This window comes from Equus caballus, chromosome 4 (assembly GCF_041296265.1).
Source record: "Equus caballus isolate H_3958 breed thoroughbred chromosome 4, TB-T2T, whole genome shotgun sequence".
In the NCBI taxonomy this organism is placed as follows: Eukaryota; Metazoa; Chordata; class Mammalia; order Perissodactyla; family Equidae; genus Equus; species Equus caballus.
In genome coordinates, this window is record NC_091687.1 from 3,761,793 (window position 1) to 3,785,010 (window position 23,218).

Here is a 23,218-nt window from a genome sequence, read left to right on the forward strand (position 1 = left end):
AAACAGAGCGGAAGAAACTATCAGTGAGGCAGTAACTATTTCCGAAGCGCTATGCCCTACCTTCCACAACTCCACCCCATATTCTGCCCAATTTTCCTGAATCTTGTTCCCTCAAACTCACTATTTCCCCATGTAGATCTCAAATCTTCCTATTATTTAGCCCGAGGATATAATGCAATTTTTTAAAATTACAATCTTTGTTTTATTCCCTTTCTTTCATTTATTACTTGTAGCATTTTACCAAAAACTATTTACTCTTTGAAAGCCTGTGGGGGAGCAAATGGACTTTTCAGGAAGTTCTTTGCAAATTCTCCCCCCAAAAAAGTTTGCCTTTGTTTGCATCGTGGTAGCAATGCTCCAGATTTGGACTCTGGTATTATAACTGTGCTCAGAGGATCTACACAGAAGGGGTCTGTTTCATCATCCAATGAGCTCTGCCTGTGTGTGGATGTGACACTCCCGTGGAAGGACGCCAGGAGCCTATAGTAGCGGTCCTGGGGAAAATTTAAGCAGCTGTGGCCGTGTAATTTAAAACCTCTGAGAAGTGTGCTGCAGTCTGTGCCCAGCGTTAGTACAACATGAGAGCTGGACGCAGCCAGCTCTCCGGAGGACTTCCTCGCCTGCTGCAGGGAAGAGCAGACTGACAGACAAACCTGGGTGCAGCCGGAAAGGTCCAAATAGATGAGCTTGTGGCATCCGTTCCCTAAATTCAGGTACCGTAAACCTTTGTCCGTGAACTTTCTGCAGTAAGCCAGGTTGAGATTTTGTAAGTTGTGGAAGTACCTGAAAAGACAGGGCGAGAGAAGAGAGGAAGAAAAGCGATTGTACTTTAGTCGTTTTCTCACATCTGTCTTCAGCCACTATGACAAAGGGAAGGAAAAGTGCAAGTTAATCGTTTCTCCTTGCAGATGTGCAACCGTTGAACTTTATTGCTCATTCTCTTGCTGTCAAGTAAAGGAGATTGAACTAGTATATCAGATGATGCATAACTATATTTCAAATGAAAATAAAGATTTGCCTAGATTTTTAAGAAAGCTGATTAGGATAAAGCTTTGGGGGCGGGAGGTCTGTGCATTCATATTGTTTGGAAATTAGTTTGTGTTTGAAACCAAAGATACAGCGTGCGCTATTGTTGCATTTAGATTTTCTCTTTGGAGCACCAAAAGAATGTGCAAAACGTCTAGAAGGACAAACTCTTTGTAAAACATCTAAATGGGGATTAACTGCTACCTGAGACTGAGGATTTGGGGCAGAAAGGAGGCAAAGTTGAACATAATAGGCTCTTAAAATGGACACGATAAGCAAATGGTTTGAAAAAAATAGATTTGAACACGCATGATTTTGTAAATAACATTTTCATTACTATGAGCAATCTCTGAGAGGTTAGGGGAGCCGCAGTAAGTGTCAGGGCTGGAATTCGAATCCAATTTGGTCAGATTCCAAAACCTTATGTACTTTCCATTGTGTCATGCTGTCCGCCTGCCTCACTACCCCTTTCTCCAAATTAGAGAGCTAGAGGGTTGTTAGAAATGACAACCCTCTACCCCCATCCCAAGAAAATTGTGCTTTACTCAGTTGGATCACAAGGGTACACTCCAGGGAGAAGACAATAAAGCATTTCCAAAATTTTGGCCCAGCTCTTCATTCACTCAAGGGCCCCAGGAGAGGGGACGTGTCTTTGGGACGATAGTGCTGTTTTCTCCTTCACGGCTCTGCCCACCCAGCCACTGCGGAATCGAGAAGGTGTCCCTCTCTGTTCCATCTCAGGGACATAGCCATTACCAGAGGGGAACGTGTGTTCTGCATCAAATAATCTGCTATGGAATGGGAATCATAATATCATATGGACGTGTCTTTCAAATTTTAGGAATAAATCTGATTAATGATCAATGCTTGCATATTTTATTTCCCATTTATGTGAAGGTAAACTTTATTAGTCACTCGCAGGCTTTTAAGGGACAAAGAGGCATCTCCTTCCCACTTTTTGGGCTTTTTCCTTTCTAATTTGCTGTTAAACTGTTGCAGATCACAGACCAAGAGCATGTTGTTAATTCTACTACAAGAGAGGGCAGTAGTGGGAGTTCTTGCACTTCTAAAAAACGCCAGGCTTAGGAGGGCTTGGAAAACCGTCCACAAAACGTCCTCAAACTGTGAGCCCTTGCACGGTAGTTCAGGCTTGTCCTAATTACCCTCCTTTTTCTCGAAGCTCTCATTTTGGTCATGGTGGTAATGCCATATTTAATCTGTTTCAAACCCAGTGAGATGGAGAGCCTCTGATGTAGTTTTTATTCATCTCATGTGTTGCCCACTCGCTTGCAGACTGTACTTAACCCATTTTTAAGCTCTGTGTATCAGTCAGTCTTTCTGCAACTGTAATAATGCAACTGTTACTTACAAAATCATGCATATTCAAATCTGTTCCAATCCGGTCCAAGGTTATTGTTTGATTTCTTTAAGTCCATGTGATCAGTTAACAAATACCAAAAATTGGAACTGAGTGAGGAGTTCTTAACTTCTGTTGTGTCACAGATGCTTAGGGACCTATGGACCCTTTCTTAGCATAATGTTTTTAAGGCATAAAATGAAATACTTAAGATTACAAAGGTAGCCAATTATATTGAAAGATATTATTATCAAAATATTTTTTAAAAACCAAATGAGTGGAACAATAATATGTGTGCTTCTTTATTAACCTATTTAAGCAACAAGATCTAGTGGCAGTCTAAAAACTAGAATGATTTGGACATAGTTATGAGTGCCAAGGATATTTCGAAATATTTGGAACAATTACAGTAAGAAAATATTTGTAATAAGGAAATATGTGTGATTTATATGGGTGAAAGAGGCCCCGGGGACTGCCGATACCACTCTGATTTTTTACCTACATTTCAGTTAGAGCTTAGTGAAAATAGAGATTCTCCCCCCCATCAAAATTCATGGAAACCCTGAATTCCATCCCTGATTTCCTTAGGGGATCCACTGACCCCGGGTTAAGAACCTCGGGTTTGGCAAATGAGGTTGTTCATTAGAGAAAATGGCTCCCAGATTGAAAGTCTCTAGATGGCTCTCTTTAAAGTGGAGCTTCATGGGAACCACTGGTTTGAAAGCAAAGCACAGGAATCCTGAGTGGTCCTGGAAGGCCTTTCTAGGGGTTCCCAGTGCTGCAGACTAAACGTTGTGCCGCGGGATGGGAAAAGAATCAGTTGACAGTGAAATCGCACTTGGCGAATTTTATTCCATGCTACTGCTTCTTATTTGAAATTTTGGCAAAAAAAAAAAAAAAAAAATGTGTCCCTTACACGAGCAAGATCTGGTTCACCCTTTTCCCAACCCAGAGACAACTTGATAATTCTAATTCCACTTCCAGGCAGTGTTTCCAGCCTGTGTTTATCTTTTCCTAAAATATTTGATAACGAAGGGTTTCTTATGGGGAGGGGGGTTTCTCTTGGAGATTTATTTATTTTTCTACTTCTACTATAATCCTTAAGAAATCACAATCCTTATAGAAACAACGGAGATAATTTTTTGTCCTTTCTCTTGAATTTTTTCCATTAAAGAATTGAGGCCTTCTGGGTTAGATCTCCAACACTTGAGGGAGTTACTACTGGAAGAAACGTAGAATTACATGTTTAAATGAAAATTTCTCTGAAAAATCACCAAGCCACGGCCCAGTCTGTAAAAGATAGAATTTGTACGTGGACTCTTTTGAGTCGAGTGTTGGGCTCTTTAGTTTCACAGAGGCAGTTTCGTATCCTAGAACAGAAGTCCTGCAGAAAACCCAAACGCAGTGGTCTGACCTCCTATTTTCACGGTAGGCCTTGAGGATGTCCAGTCGAGGCAACAGCTTAGTCTGTCTGGCCCACTCTGATGGGCACTGCTGCGACTATGTAACACGAGAGCACCTGCCAATAAAAAGTTTCCAGTCCAACTGAAGCCTCAATTCATCTACATGAAAAGTTGTTATACACCATGCCATCACAGCATATGAAGCTCCAGAAAGGAGCAAAGATCATAATAGCTTTACTCACCTCTGCATGCCCAGAATGCCTCACACATAGTAGTTGGCTGATACATGGTGAAGAAGTGAATGAATGCTGCTAGTAGAATTCAGGGAAAGGAGAAATCGACAAGGGACTTCTGGTAGATGGTGTGACTTGAGGTGTAAAGGTTGCGGATTAGCAGAGAGAAGGAAAAAGGCATTCCAGCTATAAAGCAAGAGAAGCATCTAGCAATCAGATGACCGGAGTTAAGGGCTTCTCTCGGGGAACCTGGGCAGACGTTTGATCAGATAACGTTAAGGGACAGTGAGGGAAGAGTCTAGACGTCAAGCAAGTCAAAGACATGATAAGACAAACGTTCCAGAATGATGCTTCTTGCAGATAAGGCAGCGCAGACTGATGGGCAGAGACATCAGAGGGGGAACCGTCAGGATGCTGTGCCACACGAAGTGCTGAGTGCCACCGAGAGTGTGGCAACAGGAATAAATAGAAAGGGTTTAATTCAAGAAACACTGAGCAGCAAGAAGTGTCCTGGAATGGGCATGAGCTCTGAGAAGCCCTCATTTTCAACTTTAGAAAACCGAACAAGTCCCTGAAGAAGTGAGGAAAAATATTTTTAATAAAACTGCAAATCAATGTTGCCAAGAAGGGCAAACAAATTACATTTTTCATCTGGCAAATGGTGTCTTTGGAAAGAAAGACTAAGGCAACGAAGAGAGAAAGACAGCAGCAACAAACAACATTTCTCTGGTTATTTATAGTTTAAGGAATACTTTTGCATACCCAAGCATGTTTGAAACAATGGAAAACAGAGCGAACTTAGGGAATCGTCATGAAACGTACTTTTATCACAGATAAGTCAGTGTACATTTTTTTCATATGACAAAAAACATCAACATCAAGTAGCATTTATCCAAAATCTTCTCACAATGGCAAGAACTACGAGTTAAAATCAAAACAAAATTCTCATTTTGGGTCCTACTTTTTTATCTGTTGCCCACTAAAGGTATAGCTCCGTTTGTAAAATAAAGTCCCTAAAAAATTATGCATAGTTGTAGTATTATTTAAATTTCCTAGGAGAAAAGGCTATCTTGAAGTATGATTGGAAAAAAATGTTTTAAGCTAAAAAAATAATTTATAATGTGATACTCCCAAATCATCCACTTTGTAAGTCCAGCTTATCACATATGGAGTTATGGATTTTATAATATTTTCTCTTTCTCTCTCTATATATATACATACACACACATACACACATGCACATATATTCTTTCTCTATATATGTATATACAAACACATATTTACATGCATGTATATGTCTTAATATGGAATGTCTAAAGAAAAGTATTGAGTAATGTCTTATGTTACAGGACTAGAGGACCTTACAGAAGGACTGAAGAGGTCAGGGGCCCTCCCACAGGGCTGTTGCTGGAGCTGGCTTGCACCAGCCCATGAGAGCCAATCGTTAGCATCTCTTCCCAACTCCACAATCAGTGACATCATGTTGATGGCTTAAAATCAGCCATAGAGGAAGTATTTACACGACAGAAATCAGTAAATCCTACAAATCAGAGCATTCCCTTTCTCCCTACCCCAGCCAGTTATTAAACAGCTACTGGAACAATGTTGTCCTTGGAACATGCTTTGAGAACAACTGATATAGAGAATGCAGTATGCTGAAGAAGTGCTTACAGAGATTAAAATGATGACAGAGACCAGGACAGCTTTGAAAGACAGGAATAAAAATTCAATTTAAAATGAAAGGGGATTCTTAAGACAAAACCTGAACAAACAGAATAGAATAATTAAAAAACAAAAATACCTTCCTTGGCTGAGAAAAGATATAAGTTTTAAGGTTCAAAAGGTTTACTGTGTTCCAGGAGAAATTAATGGAAAGAACACAATTAAGCTTGGAAAATGTTTTTAATTTTTCAGATAAAAGGAAGTTCTTGCAAACATCTTGGCAGAAAAAATAGGTTACCAACAAAGGAAGAAAAAAATCAAGCTGGCTTCAGACGTCTCTTTAACCTGAAATGTGAAGGATTATGGAGCAACATTTGTAGGGTTTTATGGATAAAATAAAGAACATGACTCAAGAACTACACACCAAAAGAAGTCATTGTTCATCCTCCAAGACAACAGAAAGTCATTTTCAGAAAGCAATGGCTAAAAGATCTAACACTCGTGCATCTTTCCAGATAAAGAGTTTGTAAAACTATATTTCAGTCATCATAGGATGAACCAAAATCAAAATTAAAGAATAAGGAAAGCGTGGAGCAAACAGACCATCAATGAATGACAAACTAGAGTTAGGACTGCATAATCACAACAAGTAGGATTACAATGTTGAGTACAAACACCAAAACCAGCCTTAAAAGGAAAGCTAAATAAGTAACAAAAATCGTGATTAATGTGTGTGTACAGACAGGGGAGTGGAAATGGACTCAAGGTGAAGGAAGAATTAAAGTGTCTTAGATCTCTTGTCTAACACGGGGCGAGCCAAAGCCATTGTTTCATGATGCCTTTGATAATTAGAGAAATGCACGTTAAAGCATGTTTTTGAAAAACATACAAATAGCCACTAGTTAGCACACACAACAGAATGTGCACGTACCTTTCAAATATCTTCAGATTATAAAGGTAAAGAACATGGTTTATAGAGCAAAAAGCAGAAACAATGAGTACGGCACAGTAACATAAAAACTAAAAAATCAAAAATAGAAAGCAAGATTATAAAAATAAGACCATACGCTCAATTTTGAAAAGAAATTTTAATCTTTTAAACTACCCTTTTAAAAAGGCAGAGTGAAGATTTTTAAAAATAGAAATTAGATGCATATAAAAGACAAATCTAAAATACAGTGACACAAAGGTTAAAAATAAAGGGAAGCATAAAATTACTCCACAAAAGCACAAACAAAAGAAAACAACGGTGACTATATTAATAGCAGATAAAAAAGAATTCAAGGCAAAGAAACATCAACCAGGATAAAGAATGTAATTTTATGTGAACATGCTACAGTCTACAATGCAACATAGTACTTATTAATTTTTATACATAAAAGAGCATTGAAACTAATTAAGAGAAGCTTGATTATAATGAGATTATACTATACTGACATATCGAGAATTTATACATATATGCACACATATATACACACAGAAATTTTGCTCTCTAAAAGAAATTCTCTTGTTTTAAACACTCATAGATGATTTACTGAAATTAATTATATAAGCTAGTCCACCAAGAAATCTCAAATAAATTCCAAAAAGTAGAAATAATTCAGTCTGCATTTCTTGACCACAGTGTACAAACTAGAAATTAAAAACAGAAGCTTAATCAAAGAAATTTCAGCCATTTGGAACCAAAAATTCTCTTCAAAATAATTATTGGGTCAAAGAGGAAATCAAATATACAAGAGTTTGTTTAGAAAACGAGAACAATACTCATCGTCTTATTTAAGCTTTGCCTAAATTGTTATTTAGAGGTAATTTCATAGCCCTAAGTTTTTTTATTTCAAAAGGAAAGAAATTAATTAAAACATACAAATAAAGCCAAGTCCCAAAAATGACCATTTAGAAAATAAAAGGAGAAAATAGAATCAGAAAGGATACCATTCACAATGGCAATTAAAAAGATACCTAGGAATAACTTTCACAAAGATTATCCATATGAATAAAACAAAACTTTATTTGAGTACACTTATTTAAGTACATTTGAACAAAAATTTAGATGTATACTATGTTCTTGATAGGGAGATTAAATAGTGTAAAAATATAAATTAGTTCCTAATTTATATTCTCTTTAATTATTGGCAAATGGGTAAATATCTAACAACTGGCTCTTTAAAAAAAAGTATGCATATAAATGTATATACGTTTACTATAAATTTGTACAGTTACTATTTTATATTTGCTGTTTTACAGATATAAAAGATGTATAGCACACAACTTAAAAAAATAATAAAATGCACGATACTCTTTATTGTACATTCTATATAGTCAATCAGTTCTCACACAAGGCTTTCACTGAGTTTTGCCGAACTAACAAATGTAACTAGTTCTTTTGTCTTCTCCTTTATGCTTGAAGGAGAAATAAAATCTGTCACTGCTGTATTTCTTGTTTTCAGGGAAAAAAAATAAAAATAAAGTTCAAAAAAAATGGAGGAATAGGTATAGTTCCAATCTGAATATTATCATTTACGTGAATAAGTAAGACACAAGTGAAACAAGAAAACGTACGTCCAGACTTCACTCATTTATCAATGACATGAGTGACTTCTTTGCTGGACCAGATAATAGTTTTCAAGTATTGAAAGAATATTTCCTCAACTTTTTATGCTACTAACAACGCTGGCGCAACAGACATGACACACTGTTAAATTTAATCTGCTTAACTCATTGTTTTCTCCATCATTTTCTCAAGTCTAAGTAATCAACAAAAAAATAAATCAAGCCCTAATTTGTATCGTTTGCCATTTCCATGGGAATACTACCATTTTGGCTGGTTTCAAGCTACCAATGAGAGGTCACTGAACATGAAGTTGGGAAGAGATGCACAGCAGCTGACTATTCTGTAATACTTTCACTGTGAAGATACAATGGACATAAATAACCTCAAAACATAGACAATGGTAACATGTAGAAAACTACTAGAAAGTGATGAGTTTCAGTATTTACTGCCTATATAAGAACATTAGCTATATAAGAAAGTATCGCCCATCACTTGAGAAAAGGTTTATTCAGTAAATGACGCTGGAATAATTGGCTAGTTATTTAACAACTCTTAAAATAGAAGAAATATTCTTAGCTCATGGACTGCACAAAAACAGGCTTTGGGCTGCTAAGGTCATAGTTTTCTGAACCCTGTTAGATCATTCCTTTATTTATCCACCAAAATAAAGTCTAGATTGATTATAGATTTAAGTAAAAAAACATGCCACACACACACACACACACACAAAGTAAATACTATCAAATGCCTGGAAGGAGGAAAACCCTCTATGTTTAATAGTATCAGAAGACATTTCAAAGGAAAAGTTTGATAGATTTGACTAAATAAAATGTGAAAACTCAATTAATGGGATAAACAGAAAATATGTTACCACTTTTTTAGGCTTGCACATTTCCAGAAAATGTTTAGAGTCGCAAGATAAGGAGAATTACCACATAGAATTTCCTCTTTTTAAGCTTTTCCAAGTGCCTCGCTGCTATTTTTCAAAGACTCTCAAAACATTATATCTTCAAAAATGATTCATTCCTTCACAATAGTTTGAAAAATGTTTTGAATCTCTCACAATATGATCATATACTCTTTAGTCTTTCCTTGGTGAAAATAAAGAATAATTGAATGACATAAATTGGTGACAAATTTGAATATTCTATCAGTTCTTGGTGATGTCTTGAGTTCTTCCGTTCCTTCTCTCCAGAGAAGTGCTGACTGAGGAGAAGCAACATTTGTGTTGTCAACAGCCCATAGATCACAAAACAACAAGTGTCAGGGTCCCTGGAGGTGGTGGGGGTCCCAACAGGTAAGCAGAGCGTGCCAGCAGGGAATCTGAACTTCAGTGCTCAAAGTCTAGGGAGGCAGGGCGTTGGTGTTCTGTAGCAGAGGCGTCCCAGATAGCAGCTGGGATTTAGGGGCCAAGATCCAATGCCTAGGAAGGGGGGACCAGAAGGAGACAGGCAGAGCCTAACTCAAGCTACTGGGCACCTTGCTACAAGAGTGACAGAAACTCTCTGGCCAAGGCAGAGGGCCAGTTATTCAACCCGGGCCCACCAAGGAGGGAGAGGATACCTACCAGCTTGGGGACTTGAAACCAGCAGTCCTTTTATCAAAGAATGGTGGTGCCACAGTGGCAGGGTGTTGGTAGAAGGAGCACTGCCTCTGGGGAATGTCAGAGCAAGCCGGAGCCTGGAGGAGCATGACTACTGTCAGCATAATAAGAGTAACACAAGCATTACCTCGGCAGGAGTCGCATGGTCCGGTTGCTGATATTGGTGTTGGATAGATTGAGATACAGGACCCCAGGACAGCCCTCAGAGATGTATCTCATTGACTCATCCTGCATAAAAACGGAGGGAGGACTCTTGTCAAACTCCAGCAGGCTTTGCTATTTCCCCATTATCTCTCTATCCTCTCCCTGCTCCAAAAAAGTCCATGCAAAACTGGGTCTCTTCATATTCTTTGATATTAGTTGTAAATCAAATTAAACAGAAGGTGACGGTTTTGCTTGAAGCCACATTGCTCCCTCTTTCCTCTTCCTTGAAAATAAATTCCCATTCCATCACAATGACACTTCAATACAATTTGAATCCTTACAAGTTCCACTCTGTGACAGGAAATTTGAGCTCCAGGGTCAGACACTCTTGACTCTTCAGATGCACAAAAGTGGTTACAAGCAAATCCATTCGTAAACTTACTAAAATGATTTTGAAAGACTGGAATGGTGAACGCTCTCAACTGGACTTCATGAAAAGTGAGTCCATATTTACACATATATGTTTCGTCTGTGTGTGTGTGTAATTAAGTTTCCGCAGTTCTGTCACTGAAGATAGTAAAACAGCTAAACAGGTTTTCACCAAATTTATGGGTAAGTTGAGATGGTGTGAAGTAAGGGGCTACATACATGTTGGACAGGAAATTTGGTGTTGGGGGTAGCTGGGGGCGAATCTCAAAGATTCAAGCAACTCTCCCCCAAGAGGTGAGACTGAGGTACAAGAGAATGGTGTGACTGTGACATGAGAGAGACAGAAAAACCAACAGTGATTTCGAGCATGAGCCCTAAATTGACATTTACAAGACCAGATGAATTGCAAGCTTTGATTGCAATGGAACAGCTTCTCGTATGGGTAACTACTTATAAAATGCTCTAGAATGAGTACCAGTAGGTTTTTATTTATTTAATGATGGTTGATGAGACTCCCCAGGGACAGTGAAGAGGTCAGCTAGTTTTACCATATTTGCAGTACATCAGTCCTGGAAAGAACAGGCCATTGCAGAAAGAGGTAAATTGTCACTTGACTAGGAGATGTGGTTTGGGGAAGAATTCTGCATGGTCAATACGGCCACCTCCAAGATCACTAAGGATGGCAAAGGTTTATTTTCAGCAGGATCATCAACGTTTATCATTCTCTTCCCAGCTATTTCCTGGAGTCATGGATATTAAAAGGATAGAATCCTGCAGGTCAGAGCTTCTGACACACAGGATAGTAACTGGCCGATCCACAGCGGCAGCAAACCACACCTTACAGAGAACACAAGCTTCTTTTTTAAGTTGTAAAACGGTATTTCTGCTGTAGGAAAGGTTCTGTGTGCCAGTTGTGCATGAGTACATGTGCAGGGCTTTCCATAAACTCTGCACTCTCTTGCCACTGCATTCAAGCTGCCAGCAATTTTTATAGATACTCTACCACCAAAGTGTAGGATTTGGATATAGGTGGATAGATAAAAAATGTACAGTACAATTTTCCCACCAGTAATGGAGAGAAAAACCATCATGGGTGGCATTGTAGTTTTATACAAACAAAATCTATCTTCAAAAATGTTCATGGTGCCAATCCAAGTGATGGTGCATCTGTTGGAAGACTCTGGCAAAAATGCAAACGAGATGGGGCAGATATGCGATAGAAGGCTATTTATACACACTTAGAGAGGTAGCCACAGAGAAGATGAAAATGTGGTGGGCAGGAAGAAGAAGATGGAGTATGCTTTATGTATGACAGAGGAATCTGATTTTCCCTTTGAGATGAGGAAGCAGACCATTCTCTGCATTTGCCTGTCTGGAGGAGCTTGGACGCCCAAACAAATTCAGACAAATCCTACTCTCATTATTTAAAAGAAGTCAAGGTTCACTCCCCAAATGCTTGAGCACATAAATGCAAAAACTATTTGAGTGTCTATGTTGCAGAATGGTTTCTGAATTTGTCCCCAATGCACTCAGATCTTTCTGGATGTAATATATTTGGAAGTCAAGCTTCTTAGAAATCAAATCTTTTTGAATGAATTTTACTCAACTCCTTAAAAATAAACCTGTCACTCAGTCTATGTCTCAAAGGCAAAAACAATAGCAAACTGTAGCTGGATAAAATTATCAGCCCTGTATATTATTAGACTCCAAAATTGAAAAAGTCTTTGATGTTCACAAATTCAACGCAGATGGCACTGTTTCGACTTTCCTATTAGAAAGTCAAATTTAAAGAATGTCTTCTTTTATTCGAGTGCAGAACTGAAGCTCCCTGAGGGCAGGAACTGAAACTTGATCCATTTTAAATTCCCTATAACACCCATACATTATAACATATAAATCCCATATGTCTTTATACATATATAAAGGTAACTGTATCTTTAACACAGTAGGTACTATAAATATCCACAGAAAGAATGAAATAGAGTAGAAATTTGAAAGAAGGAGCTATAAGGATGAGGCTGAGAAGGCAGGAAGGAGGAGCCAACTTATGAGTCTTTCCACTTGTGCCAAGGGGTGTGGACATCACCCTGGAGTTGGGCAGGACACAATCCGGCTCTTCAGTCTATTCCTCCCATCTCCTCAGGCACTTGCTCCATGAGTTGCTTCAAATGAGTCTCCACCAGCCTCTAAACACCTAAGACAGCTTTCCCTCTCTCTATTTTCCTTGTGCCACCGCCTTAGCCACTTTTCTGGAAAGATCAGCTTATACCTAATGCCTCGTGTTCTCACCTCTTGTCCACTTCGCAACTCATTGCAGTTAGATTTCTGCCTGAATATCCCACTGGAACTATGCTAGCAAAAGTCACTGGTCACTTTCTGATTCTCAAATCCAGGAGGCCCTGCTCAGTCCTCTTCCTACCTGCTCACTGTGGTCATTTCTGAAACTCTTCACTCTCTTGCCTTCTGTGAGACCTCTCTGTTTTCAACCTACTTCTTTTACTGTTCCTTCTTAAGATCCTTTGTTATTTCTTCTTCTCTGCCTGCTCCTAAAAGTCAGTGTTCCCCAAGGTTCAAACCCAAGTCCTCTTCTCTTCTCACACCTGCTCTCTCTCTCTTTCTTTCTCTCTCTCGGTTGAGCTTATTCACTTTTGGATGGTTAATTATGACTTATACATCGGTGTCAACCCAAGATGGAATCTCAAGTTCTAGCCAATGTCGTCCATTACATACTTGATATCTCCATATGGTTTCATTCACTAAACAAATATTATAGAGTATTTACTATGCAAAGGTCTGTGCTGTGTGCTATAACTAACACCAAAAAATGAGACACATCTCCTGCCCTTGGGCCTCTTAGGCTAGCGGAGGAGGCAGAAACACTGTGATGAGTTACAACGAGAACCCAGAGGAGCAGCAGTGAACTCAGCCCTGGGAGCCAGTGATGTCTTGGTAAAAGAGGTGGTGCCTAAAGTAAGACTTAAAGCCTCACAAAGAGGAAAACTGAGGACAAAAGGGAAGGGCCTTCCCAGCGAAGAGCACAGCCTGAGCAAAGGCGAAACTGCAGGAAGCAGCTTGGCGCATGTGGCAGAGAAAGCAGAGCAGCCTGTGGTTGCTGAAACTTAATGAGTGTGCAGGAATTGGAGCAAGACGAGGCTGGAGAGGGAGGCAGAGGCGAGACTACAGAGGGTCCCCAAGATACAGGGATGTTAAAGAGCTTTGACTTTATCCAATAGTGTACATGACGAGTGTATGTGTAGATGATGGAAGATGGGAGTGAAATGGTCAGATCTACCTTTTCAAGGAGTATTATGTGCTCACAGGCTGAAAGACAGATTGGAGGGAGAGGAAAGCCTGGATACAGGGACCAGGAAGGCGCTGATGAGGGTAACCTGTTCATTTCCATCTTCTTTGGCATCACACATGACAGCCATGAAGACCACTAAAATGAGCCTCTTGTCTCTGCTGGGGCCTAGTTTTTTCTGTCTCATGCACTCATGGCCTTACATAAAAATATAGTTCATTTCTGTGTAATTGTTGAAAAGTTTCCACTTCCCAGATACTCCAACCTTGGGATATATCTACAGGGTTAAGAATAGCATTATAGAAATGGGATAAAATTTCCTGCCAATGTCTGACATAGTTTGCTTTTTTCCACAGTTAATCCTAAATGAGCACACAGGCATGTATTTTGGCAAAATCTCTGTGCATTAGTACTCTAACGTGGCCAGCCCGAACCTATATAAACAACAGTAAAATAAGCTTCTTATACTCACCGTGAGGGTTGGGCAGTCGGAGACATTCAGCTCTTGCAAATTTTTACAGAGACCTAAATCAAACAAGTAACACATCACGAACCAACCTATTACAAATTTTTAAACTTAAAGTTTTTCCATCCTACGTTCAATGCAATGTATTCATTAGAAAACAAACAAAAACCTTGGCAAGTAACTTCTTCTAAGCACATGGCTTCTTTTCTCAGAAAAATGATTTCTTTTGGCCTTAAAATTAAAATATATACACATGTTCATTATTGTTTGAGGATTACAGAAGGAAGGAGAAAGAAGAAAAATATTGTTTTTGGAAAAACAGTATATACTTCAGGCTTTTGACGTGCTTGAGGAAAACCCACCTGTACTTGAAGAAAACCAACTTGCTTTTTTTGTGGCATGACTTTCTTGACAATTTTTGCTTTCTGTTTCCTTTTAGCAATGCATTACAAAGAATTTTAAACATACAAAAAAGTTGAAAGAATTGAAGAATTATATACCCATCACCTAGATTCTACAATTTATATTTTACTGTATTTGCTTTATCACATATCCACCCATACACCCATCCCTCAATCTGTCTTATTTTTTTATGCATTTTAAAGCAAGGTGCAGACATCAGCACACTTTCCCCTCCAGTACTTCAGCAGGTGTATCATAAATAATTCAGCATGTATAATAATTAACAAAATATTTTTGATTTTTTTAGGTTAGATTTATATACAATTTACAATGAACTGCAGATAGAGAAGTGGAAGGTCAGAAAGGCCAAGTGCCTGCTTAGCTCTGGGGCCAGAGGCAGCTGTAGTTTATGGTCTTACAGGGAAGAGGAGACATATATACAATGATAATCAGCGCCCTGGGGCTAGACCGGCAAGAAGTCAAACTCCACATCTGAGACAGAAGAGAGGCACTTAGGGGAAGGGACACAAAACGGTGAACGGGAGCAATGCTGAGGCAAAGAAGGGGGGAAGCATTCGGGGTGGAGGCGACCCCATCAAGCAGGAAAACTCCAGGCCAGGGGTGATCCTGGCATTCACACTCCTACAAGGATTAGGAAACACATCTGCTGCTCGTAACCACGCAGCCCCACAATAATAACAACAGAAATGTTATTAATTATAAGTCCATTTTGAACATTTCTTCCTCTGCCAAGAATTGACTGTGTCCTAAGTAATAAACACAAACCAAACCACTTTCAGAGTAAAAAAAATGGGAACAATTCTTAGAAATGTGCACATCTCTAAAGTCATGAGTAATACTTATTAAGGAAAAAGTGGATTCTCCAAAGAATATCACTAAGTTTATGAGATTAATGTTTTCATAGAATAGTTACTTGAGAGTGATTCATGCCTTCACCAAATATTTATCAAGAACCCGCTACGTGCTGGAAATTCTACAGGTGCTGGAAATAGAGCTGTGAACAAAATAGACAAAAATCCTTGCCCTTGGAGTTTACATCCTAGTTAGCGGAGTCTGACAGTAAACGAAAGAAGTCAAATATCTACTTTGACAGAGTACTAAGTGCCCTGGAGAAAAATAAAACAAGAGATGGAGTAGAGTGGCCGGAGGGTGGGAGGAGGTGGTACTCTAAGTAGAGCAGTCAGAGGAAGCGACTTGTGAGTCAAGATGTGCAAGAGATGACAAGGTCAGCTGCATAAATCTACCCCGAGCATTTCTGGAGCCCACATTCAACATGATTGGCGATCGGGAGACAGTAAAGGACAGAAGAGAAAAGCTCAGGAGGACAGCCTTTGGAGTCCTACTCTTGTTTGCACATCTCAAGTCTGGAAGGAGAACCCCTTTAATCCCTTGAATGCAATGTGATGATCAACTACAGGTTTCCGTTTTCATGATGCTAAGCCGTAACACAGTGGAGTCCTTGCCCTGGACCAGCACTGTGAGGAGTGTTACCCACATCAGCCGGTCTAATCCTCCCAGCAACGTTGGAGGCATCCTCAGCCCCACTTTACATATGCTGAAGATCGGGTTAAATAATTACCCGGAGGTCACACAGCTAAGCAAGTAGGAGAGCCTTGATTCAAACTCAGGGCCCAAACATTTAGCCACTAAACCAGCCACGTAGGAGGGTGTGGAGCCGTCTATACTACTGTTCTGTACATGCCTTTACTAACTGGAAGGGCTTTGCTTAAAGAAAAAACCTGCTATTATCTGTCGAATAACATAGTGACAATGGTCCCTAACTGTTTTTTTCTCCTGCAACCTAGGGAACTCCACGGTACCTCAGCTGGGTCTCATTGTTCGTCAACTGCATTAGTTAAGCTTACCCACACTCGGATTTCAAAGGAATACTTTCACTGTTCCATCTGTCACACCAAGTAATCGGGGCCAGGTGGATGTCAGGATGCGTGTGGCTATCATCGTGATCCTGCTCTTCTTTTGCAAAGCCGCGGAGCTCCGTAAGGCAAGCCCACGGGGTGGGAGAAGCCGAGCGCCTCATGGCCGGGTGGCTGGGGGCCGGAGCGGCTCCAACCCAGTCAAACGCTACGCACCGGGCCTCCCCTGTGAAGTGTACACGTACCTTCACGAGAAGTACTTAGATTGTCAAGAAAGGAAGCTAGTATATGTGCTGCCTGGCTGGCCTCAGGATTTGCTGCATATGCTGTTAGCAAGAAACAAGATCCGCATACTGAAGAGCAGCATGTTTTCCAAGTTTCAAAAGCTGAAAAGCCTGGATCTGCAACAGAACGAGATCTCCAAAATTGACAACGAGGCTTTCTTCGGTTTGAATAAACTCACCACTCTCTTGCTGCAGCACAACCAGATCAAAGTCTTGACGGAGGAAGTGTTCCTCTACACCCCTCTCCTGAGCTACCTGCGTCTCTATGACAACCCCTGGTCCTGCACCTGCCAGATGGAAACGCTCGTTTCGATGCTGCAGATTCCGAGGAACCGGAATTTGGGGAACTATGCCAAGTGTGAAAGCCCGCCAGAACTCAAAAATAAAAAGCTGCGGCAGATAAAATCTGAACAGTTATGCAGTGAGGAAGAAAAGGAACGAGTGGACCCAAAACCCCAAGTGTCAGGGAGACCCCCAGTCATCAAGCCTGAGGCCGATTCGACGCTTTGCTACAATTACGTGTTTCCCATACAAACGCTGGACTGCAAAAGGAAAGGTCTGTAAATTCCTTACTCTTTCATTTTCGTGGATGGTTACAGTTGCTCTCTGAATGTTATATCTCTTCCTGCGCCCCACCATGCCTTAGAATTTCTGGTGTCACTTCCACCAGAAATTATCTCCTCTATGACAATGGCATTTACAATAGAGGAGGGTGGGATGTATGCCCAAGAGGGGCAGCCATTGGGGTCCTACTCTTGTTTGCTCATCACAAGCAGTGGCTGTAAGAAATTCCTTTAATCTTAAATCCAACGTAATTTAATTTATGTGGGTAAACCAGGGGGTATGAAAACAAACGCAAACGGTGTCTGTATAACCTGACTTATACCCATTAAAGTCAAAACATGGTGTGTGTCGGGAGGAAATGATAACCTCCAGGAAAACAAGGTGCAGAAGAGGACGGGCGTGAGCACCATGAGAGGGGGCTGGTGGTGCAGTGACGACGAATCTGTAGTTCTTATAACTTAGTCTCGAAGTTCTAATAAACGCTTGCTAACATCCTAACATCTTAACGGTTCCCAAATTATCCCCCAAAAAAGCATAAAAAATATTGAAAAAAAACAAGGTCGAAAATCTTTAATCCAAGAACCAGGAGACTAAGGAAATCTTTTCAGAATATTACTTACTTTCTGAAAATCATTCCTGGGTTTTACATCCCACACTATCTTGGGCTAGTACAGTGCAGGACCCTGGCACAGATGGGATAAATTCATGAAATAAGAAAACAGATGGGAGATTTTAACAGTGCTCTTGACAACGTCAGTGAAGACATTCTCAAAGTGTGGTCCGGGAACCGCTGATCTGCTGTAGGATAACAAGCCATGTGACAGTGTCTATCTGTTTCTTTTCTGATGTGGATGAATACCATATGCGTAATATTAAGTTAAAGCCAAACGTCACTGAATTAGGGCCATATAGAGCACAGGGTCATTCCTTCCACTTATGTTGGGAGGTCTGGCTTTGTTTTGTTTAAGAACAAAAAGGGAAGGTCAAGAGGAACACAGAGACTGGCTCCTCTCAAGGGAACATAGGCAGGAATGGGTTGACATTGAAAGAGGAGGCAATCTGAGCCAGGAGTAAATCTGTTCATTTATCAGCAAAGTCGTGCTCAAGCCTTGTCCCTCTCTCTGACTCTGAAGGTGGCACCTGGTTAGATCCCACCAGGGCCCTGTGGCACGAAAAGATCTCTCGCTCCAACGCCCTGTGAGCTGTATATAATTTGATGCCATAGCAGAACAATGACACCGTGACCTGGGAGATGCCGTCACGGGATCCTCCGACTTTGAGAGAAAGCGCTCACTAATTGAGAAGCTGCTCTGCTGACACATGTGCTGTCCCCGACTTGCAGGAAGGGAGTAGTTACAGAGGAGGAAAATGAGGCTCAGGGAGGTTTGGTCACTGGGCTGAGGGCTCACAGGTGAGCAGCAAGGCTAAGATTGGGACCACATTCTACCTGAGCCTGCTGCCTTCCAGAATTAATCTGATCATGTTCACACAAGCAGCTGCCTCGACAGTAAAGAATTAATGGAAGCATCAAAGAGTTCCCAAAGTCAGTTTGTGTGGTTTCTCTGTAGCCAGATTGGGTGGAATTTCCCTGACACCGTCACAGTGAGTACCGAGTGGTTCATGCCGAACAGCATATTTTACTAGGATTTCCTTTGTGATGCTTAAAAACTTGAATTTATGTATTCTAAAAACTAATACAAAGCTAGTCATCCTAGACTTGGGTTGGAAAAATTACTTGATATTGCCGAGGTTCTATCCTTCAGCTAAAGTTAATTTGCACTTCCTGCATCAGGTGATAAAGAGAAAGTAGGTATGGTTTTAAGTTCATTAATTATCAGAGAAAAAGGCCATCAACACAAAATTGAAGACTTCTACAGCTAAGCTACGCTGTAACTTAAGGAGAGAGAACATATTAGGAAATGGCTTTCTTTTCTACTGTTTTTCTACTCTTGGGGCATTCCCTCCCCATTGAGCCTGTTTCTGCCATTGTCTTTTTTGCCACGATATTTTTGTCTCTTTTTCTCTTGGCAAAAATCAACGTACAAAAATACAAACATATTTTTTATTGCTTCCTTTCCCCTACTTACTGTTGTCTAAACACAACCTTCCAGATATGCTCCATAAATTCATTCCCCCTGCTTTAAAAAAATACACATATTACCTACTGGAAAACAGAATAAATAAAGTTTCACGACATACACAGTTAGTGTATATAATATAGGATCATACATTCAAGGACAATTCAAGTTGCTCCACATATTAACTACGTAAATCAGAGCCTACACGTTTTAGATTATAAAATGCAGAGTACTTTTGACTTTTAGTATCATTAATATAAATTGCTTTCACTATGGTTGACTGATGATAATCAGTGAGCTGCTTTCTTTACTCTTGCAAAGCAGTAATTTAAGCAACCTCTATAAATAAAAATACATAGAAGCTACAGATCATGGCTAGAATTCAGGTATGACAATCTGAATTGAATCCACTCTAATTTCCTTCTCCCGTTCCATAAATAGCTAATATATGTCAAATACTAAGAATAAATGTTCAGCAATGTTCATCTCTAGCTCCCTGCCCGGGGGTAGTAGTACTTTTGATTGTGCTCCACACGTTAGACGCTATGGAGGGTCTGAAGGAGGCTAAATCGTGCCATCGAGAGCGGAACTGGCAGTGCTGTTCATGAATACGAGCTGTCATCTGCATGCTCTGTGTGCCTAAGACATCGCAGCTCACAGGCTTTATGCACTTACTCCTTGCAACCTTAAAAGAAGCACTATTATTATCCTCATTTTGTAAATGAGGCCACTGTGGTGTAGAGAAGTTAAGTGGCCCCTCTAAGGTCACACAGGCAGTCCCCAAACAGTTCCCAAGCCATTGACCACTACGCAATGTCATCTTTTTGTCTATTTTTGTCTTAAACATCTGACAGCAGGAAAAAGAAAGAATAGCTTTATTCACTGGGAGACAGGCACTTTGCCAACAAAACTCAGTCTTTCAAAGGGAATAAATGTGAGATTAGACGAAAGGCATGTTTATACCATGTTGAGGTAAATGGACTTGCCAAAAATACACGAAAGTAAGAGTTTTAAAACTTTTTAGCTTCACATTTACCAGAATAATTTACCATTTTTAAGGATTCGTTTTACTTCTAAGATTAGGGCTGGGCAGAATTATGCCCATAAATTGCTCCCAGCTGCCTCTGAAGTTAATTTTACCACTGGTTTGAAAAATAATTAAGAAATTTTTTATTTGCAATAAACAGGGCCATTCGTGTCTCTTTACCCACCACTAGCAAGCCTTCAGGGTAGTTCTAACACTGCTGACAATCAAGACAGCCTGCAACATGGGAAATTACATGGAGAAAAGTTCCCAATTTCCTCCTCAAAATCAGCAAGGTTGAGTTGCAGGAGGGTGGGGGGCGCAAAGGTTGTCAGGGGTGACAATCAAATAAATATGGTATTTATTGAGGGTTTACCAAGAATTTGGGGTAGCAGCAAGTAATCATGTGGTACCTGGTCTAGAAATGGGGGCATTGGCCAAATTTGACTTCTGGACTGGGGAAATTTGTATTTATATAATCTTTGTCAAAGATAAATATCCTTTACAACAATATTTGCAATTCTCTTTCAAGTTTAAGGTAAAAGAAATCAAGAACTGTTTTTATTCATCAATACGACAAATAAGCTTTTTCCATATTTTTCTAAGCCGTACTAGTGAAGGCTCTGGTTTGCATTTCCTGGTATTACTTGTGAATCCTATTTTACCCAGGCTGCTGGTAGAGACGCCAAAATTGGTTCTGCATTTATATTCCTTTTCCAGCCTCCACAGGTCTGCCACATTGCTGGAGCTGGGTTTCAGAGTGTTCTCATAAATGTTTTTTCTACCCGTTTATTTGTGGCTAACCCAAGTTAGCTTGTCCAACAGTGGTCGCTGGGGAGGTCTCTGTCATCCACCCTCATGCCCAGCCCAGAAGATGCGGATTCAGCAAGCAAGTCCTGATAAACAGGCTGCTTTCCAGGACCTAGGAGATGCTGATTCTGGTGACAAGGAAGACCTACAGTCCTTGATGGCTTTCCAGGGCCTTGGTGAGGATGTGGGCTTCTATTCACAGGGAGATGGAAAGCAGTTGGAAGATTCTGCCATCGGGAGGAGGGGAAGCTATCTGGAAAAATGACATGATCTGACTTAGGTTTTAACGGGATCACATGGGCTTAGGACAGAATTGGGATAAACCAGCCAAGAAGTGATGGTAGCCTGGACCAATGTGGTAGCAGGGGAAGAAGTCAGAAGAGGTGGGATCCTGGGTAGTTTGAAATAAAACTCTGTTCTGCTTTTGAAAGTCTTCTAAGAAGATGCCACAGCCATTCTCAATAATTATTTCAGACGCTAAATGTCAAGAAATTATTTCTTCTGACCGTCCTCAAGTGTGTCTGTGGTTGTCAATTTTCGCTAGGATCTCCATCTCCTTGTTTACATGTAGTGCCCAAGAGAGAATATAGCTCTCCAGTAAGGGTCTTGCTGATCCTAAAGAGAGGATTATCTCACTGTGGCAAGATCATAATAAGTTCAAGTCTTAAAATCTTTTACCTTTCAATACGTTGGCAGACACAACCCTAGGTCAAACCGAACAATGTCTTATCAGAGGACAGAAATAAGATCATCCCGAATTTTCAAAACACTCTTATTATAAGAGTCTTCAATATTCCTGAATTATTAAACTCAGCAAACGTTTAATGAGCTCGTATCATTTGCCATGTGTTAGTTCTCTATTGCTGCCTAACAAATACCCTAAAACTTAGTGACTTAAAACAACATGTTTTATTATGTCACAGTTTCTGTGGACCAGGAAACCAGACATGGCTTCACTGGGTCCTCTGCCTCAGGATGCCTCATGAGGCTGCAATTAAGGTGTTGACCAGGGCTGAGGCTGTGGTCTCATCTGAAGGTTCAACTGGAAAAGCATGCTTATCCAAGTTCATACAGCTGTTGGCAGGACTTGGTTCCTTAAAAGCTGTTGGACTGGGGGGCCTGAGTTCCCTGTGGCTGTTGGCCAGAGGCCACCCTTGATTCCTGGCCATGTGAGTCTCTCCAACATGGCAGCTTGCTTCATCAAAGCCAGCAAAAGGGAGTCTGCTGGCAAGATGAAAGTCACAATTTCTTATAACCTAATTATGGAAGTGACATCCCATCACATTTGCTGCATGCTATTGTTAAAAGAAAGTCACTAGGTTCAGCCCATACTCTGGGGAACGATTTACGCAACAGTGTGAATACCAGTAGAGAGGATCATCGGGCGCCATTTTAGAAGCTGCCTGCCACATACCATTTATTTACTTATGAAATATTAGGCACTGTTCTTCTTCTAAGCCTCCCTCACGAAGCTGCCATGGCGAGGAGGTGGCAAAAATGAAAAAAAAAAACCTAGTAAAATGTACACTATGTCTGATGGTGATGACTACCATTGAGAAAAAGCAGGGAATATTATTATTATTATTACTGTCATTGCCCACGTGAAAGCAGGGAGATATTTTAAATATAGAGCTGAAAGCTCTCATGGCCTTCCTAATGTACTCACTCCACCCCAGTCGCTCCTCCACCCCCACTTCACACTACGTGACAAGCTTGAGGATTCTAGGCAAGTGGAACAGCATAAATGGAGCAGGAGAGTACCAGCAACAGGCAGCAGATCATAGTGGTTCGAAGCACAGATTCTGGGGCCAGCACGTCTGCGTGTAAAGCCCAGGAATGTGACTGTGGGCAAGTTGTGCCTCAGCTCCTTCGTCTGTAAAGTGAGGACAACAATGGTGCTTAGCGCATAGGGTTCTTGTCACTTAATACCTGTTAGAGCACCTGAAACAGTTCCTGCACGTACATACTACGATCCTGAGATCCCAT

At 40.4% G+C, this 23,218-nt stretch overlaps 2 protein-coding genes across 11 annotated transcripts in view; one reads left to right on the plus strand and one right to left on the minus strand.

The window, feature by feature from the left end:
- Positions 1-23,218, minus strand: part of FBXL13 (F-box and leucine rich repeat protein 13) — a 210,131-nt gene that overhangs the window by 81,483 nt on the left and 105,430 nt on the right. For 6 of the 10 annotated variants that reach the window (XR_011438076.1, XM_023638834.2, XM_023638832.2 and 3 more), the window contains 3 exons: positions 14,182-14,234; positions 9,963-10,063; positions 654-783 (listed from right to left, as the gene is read on the minus strand). Coding sequence is in view for 7 of the 10 variants with exons in the window: in XM_023638834.2 (XP_023494602.2) it covers positions 654-783; positions 9,963-10,063; positions 14,182-14,234 (284 nt within the window). In the remaining 3 variants the exon portion in view is untranslated. The remainder of the gene's footprint in view (positions 1-653; positions 784-9,962; positions 10,064-14,181; positions 14,235-23,218) is intronic. The other 4 variants (XR_011438077.1, XR_011438078.1, XM_023638836.2 and 1 more) reach the window with 1 other exon arrangement.
- Positions 106-23,218, plus strand: part of LRRC17 (leucine rich repeat containing 17) — a 28,829-nt gene continuing 5,716 nt past the window's right edge. The window contains exons 1-2 of the mRNA XM_001488611.5: positions 106-713; positions 16,404-17,312. Of these exons, the coding sequence (XP_001488661.3) occupies positions 16,541-17,312 (772 nt within the window). The 5' untranslated portion in view covers positions 106-713; positions 16,404-16,540. The remainder of the gene's footprint in view (positions 714-16,403; positions 17,313-23,218) is intronic.